The sequence below is a fragment of the Sinocyclocheilus anshuiensis genome, unplaced genomic scaffold (assembly GCF_001515605.1).
Source record: "Sinocyclocheilus anshuiensis isolate Anshui unplaced genomic scaffold, SAMN03320099.WGS_v1.1 scaffold86, whole genome shotgun sequence".
NCBI lineage: Eukaryota > Metazoa > Chordata > Actinopteri > Cypriniformes > Cyprinidae > Sinocyclocheilus > Sinocyclocheilus anshuiensis.
The window spans coordinates 4,097,465-4,101,592 of record NW_015547662.1 but is presented as its reverse complement, the minus strand read 5'-3'; the positions used below and the strand labels follow the sequence as shown (position 1 = coordinate 4,101,592).

At 38.3% G+C, this 4,128-nt stretch overlaps 1 protein-coding gene across 1 annotated transcript in view; it reads right to left on the bottom strand.

Moving 5' to 3' along the window:
- Nucleotides 1-1,537: 1,537 nt before the first annotated feature.
- LOC107702396 (paired box protein Pax-5-like) overlaps nt 1,538-4,128 on the bottom strand; it is a 59,414-nt gene continuing 56,823 nt past the window's right edge. Inside the window, exon 11 of the mRNA XM_016504712.1 lies at nt 1,538-1,837. Within this exon, the coding sequence (XP_016360198.1) occupies nt 1,755-1,837 (83 nt within the window). The 3' untranslated portion in view covers nt 1,538-1,754. The remainder of the gene's footprint in view (nt 1,838-4,128) is intronic.

Genomic DNA, 4,128 nt, shown 5'->3' with positions numbered 1-4,128 from the left:
CTCCTTTTTCGAAAGCTACTCAGCAATGCACAGTGTATCGAAATAAAAAGCAAGAAAATCAAAAACTGGGAACACTCATCACAGACAATAGCTAAATAAAGCACACTTTTTGTCTTTCCTCGTCTACTAGAATCTAAATTTAGATAGCAATATATCGGTCAATAATGATATCAAAAGCTCTTGTCATTGTAAGTGATAGATGTACAGGATATCTCAGACAGACAAACAGGAATGATGTACAGCATGATGTTGCTACATAGAGAGTTTGGTAAGGCCTCCACCTTGGTCTCATGCATTGTCTTGGCGCAGTATGGATGAAGGGAATAAAAACAAATGCGCTCAGAGAGAACGAGCGTGAACAAAAAATAAAAAAGCCATTTCTGGATAACAGATTTGTCACTGTGCTTTTAAGAGCATCTATTTGCACTACTGAAGAGCATCTTTGGGGAGGCTAAGGAGACCATTTGAAGGGACAGACAGTATGACATCACTTCCTGTAAGGGAAGAATTAGCATCTCTAACGGTTTTCCCCTTCTAAAATGGAGCGACTTTACAAAAGTTTGTCGGTGCTTCAATGTCAGCAATCTCTTTTGATTGCAACTGATTTGTGTTTGGAATGAAACATCAGGGGTTTAAAAAGAGAACCGGCTAGGTATTCCACGGCAACATCTTTAGCTAGCAGTAGCATTTGTCCACAGTAAACTTTTACACACAATGATATATATTACTCTCCATCATAAATAGCTATAAATCTTACTAATGTACAGTTGAATAAGGGTATTCTGTACATACGTAAATAATATTTATCTACATAGAGGAAGGAGAGGAGTCTTTAAAATACTGATGCTCTCATTCATGACGACAGTGCTTAAATATTTAAATCATGCTGCTATTTTCCAACATATTACACAATGACTGAATCGCACAACAGTCCAGTTGTTTAGCTGTCGCATCGCAGCTAATGCTAAACTTGCATGTAATTCGGTTTATAAGGAGTCTGTTACGTCTAAATGGCTCCTAGATTAGAACTGAGGGCTCAAATATTCTTGTGCTTCTCATCAGGGCAGATTTCAGCATCTTCCAGTAAAATCTCTACCGTAATTACGCTACATTTTCAAGTGGAAGCGTCCCATGATCGATAGCAAAATGGGTCTGTCCTTCACGCTGGATAATTTGAATGTAAATAATGCCAATATTCCGACCTGAGTTATCTGTCCAACTCTATTAAATCTCCGTTCACTTGATACGTTAGGTTCTCTCCAAAACAATTCATGGTTTTAGTCTGCCACAGACTATGATGCCACATTCACAAAGTTAATAAAATGACTCAAAAATGAATTCAAAGCATGTAGGTCATCTCAAGCTGCCACTAGTAGATTGTCTGGTACCAACTCCCAACACCTGATCATCTCCAAGAACAGACTGCATAGAGATGCAAAGACGATAGGATAAGCAAGGCTTTAATGACAAGATAAATCAAAGCAATAACAGATTTAGTGTGAGCTGAGACCACAGGAATGCAGGTGAATGGGTGTGTACTTTCCACTAATGAACAGAAATTAGACACTTAGGCTGAAGCTACTGATTGGACCATTGATTGTAATTGGCAGGAAAACATTGTCACCTCTTCTTTCTTTCTCCTTCCTGCTCCTCCTACACTTCTTTTCTTTCTTATGTAGGCAATCTTGTGTGGGTGCTATCAATCCATTCTCACTCCTCTTTCTTTTCGTTCCTCCTCTCCTCTGTCGGGCTGGTCAGTGGCGGTCATAGGCGGTGGCAGTCGCTGTGGCAGCCGTTCCTGCTCCCCGTGTGGCTGTGCTATAGTAGTATGGAGATCCTACATGGGATGTCAAAAAAACAAGTCTGTCAGTCATCAGATTATCACTTAAATAGCTCAAACGGGAGGGATTCTAACAGGGGACAAGGTCCGGGGCCCACGTGTCAACAAGCTAGGCCCCCTGAGTGGCCCTCTAAATTCGTTATCGTCCACTAATGTAAATTAATCCAGGTTTTGAAAGTCAGTTTAAATTACTCATGTACCACAGACAGGGTTGCCAGGTTTCCACAACAAAACCCGTCCAATCGCTACTCAAAACTAGCCCAATCGCGTTTTGAGGGGAGGGGGGGTCCCGTTAAAAATCGCGTTCCGAGGATAAAATACACGTTTTGGTGGGGTTCCCCTGGTAAAATTTGCATTCCAGGCGCTAAATATCACGTTATTGGGGTCGTTTCAACTCGTGGACATGAAAAACAACCCGCGGCAACAGTGTTAAAGTAGCCCAATTGTGCGGGAAAACCGCGGACTTGGCAACACTGACCACCGATTCATTTTAAAATAGAAGAAAAATGTTTTTAAAAGAAGTTATAACTACCCCTTGAACTCCTGTTGCTCTCAAATCACATTAAGATAAATGCTAAACAAGAAGCGATGAATTCATTACTGAGAATAAGTCTGATTACAGAATGATGGATGTACAGCCCAGTGTACTTTTGATTTATCAGTCCTGGACAATCATGTCACCCTTCCTCTTATTTGAAATGACACCACCATCATCAGCTCGGTTTCTGCTGGGAAAAGACCATTTCTGCTCTATAAGACACATGATCCATCTCAATCAGTCTGTGTTGGCATTAAGTGCTGATGGACCCCTCAAAGAGGAAATGTCTTTAGTATCATCGTTAGTTTTAGCAAGAAATATTTTTCTTTATTACACCGAGACAGCGGGCATGAGCGAGGGCTATAACGAAGTGGATGGACAGCTGTGATGCTTAGTCTTTGCTGCTGGAGGTAAAGAGTTTGAAATTGTGAGAAATGTGGTGGATGTGTGTGTTTGTCTTCACTTGAAATGAAGATTATATGAGTGTGATAAAGTAGCTTTTGTGTTGCTGTAAAAACAGAGTTTGAGAGTGTGAAGTATATCAAGATGTCACTGATTTTGAGTGAAAAATCATTATTTGTTTATAGTTTTGTCAGTGTTCACTTAAAAACCGAGGAGCATAAACTCAAATCAATGAGGTCAGTCAGTTCCAGAAAAAACAAGAAACAAAACCTGTGCTAATTGACAGAAAACAATTTAACAAAAAGATTGAGTCCAATATTTGGTAATAATATTGCATAATGAACATTTTAAAGCAATTTTTTGTTGGCCGGTGATTTTTGACTGGGAACACCACAAGTGTAACAAACTTGGGGAAAAAAATCCCAAGAAAGTATAAAAATAATTGTTTTATTTTATTTTTTTACCCTGTGGTTTTTAGCCCAATGTGAAAACATTAACTAGCATTTTCAGGAAAAAGAAAATCATCTCCGGGTCAAAACGACTAGAACACAACATAATGTATATTCACAATTATTTTGCTGGTAATGTAAAATTAAGCAATATTGTGAATATTGCAAAGATTTATTAGCTTTTTATGTGCCCAGTGAGCTTACTTAGACTAGTTTCTCAATCCTTCCTTGTCTCAAAATTTCAAAAGCATTTATGATTTGATCTTTTTTTTTTGTCGACCAGTTCTGATTAACTAAATCAAGGCAAGGCAAGGCAAGTTTATTTATATAGCACATTTCATACACAATGGTAATTCAAAGTGCTTTACATAAAAGAAAAGAAAAAAAAATAATCACAACACTAAAACAAGGAATTTAAAAACTTTGAAAATGATTTAAAATATTGATTTAAGAGGTTTAAAATGAATTTAAGAAAACGATTATACATAAAATATAGTGCAATCAGTTCGGACATCGCACAGTGCTCATTCAATAAATGCACAGCTAAACAGATGAGTTTTGAGTCTGCATTTAAATGTGACTAATGTTTTAGCACATCTGATCTCTTCTGGAAGCTGATTCCAACTGCGGGCGGCATAATAACTAAAAGCGGACTCCCCTTGTTTTGTGTGAACCCTTGGTATTTCTAACTGACTCGATCCTAATGATCTGAGTGGTCTGTTAGGTTTATATTCAGTGAACATATCTGCTATGTATTTAGGTCCTAGGCCATTGAGTGATTTATAAACGAGTAAAAGTACTTTAAAATCAATCCTAAATATAACTGGAAGCCAGTGTAAGGACCTGAGGACTGGTGTAATATGCTCAGATTTTCTGGTTCTAGTCAGAATCCTGGCAGC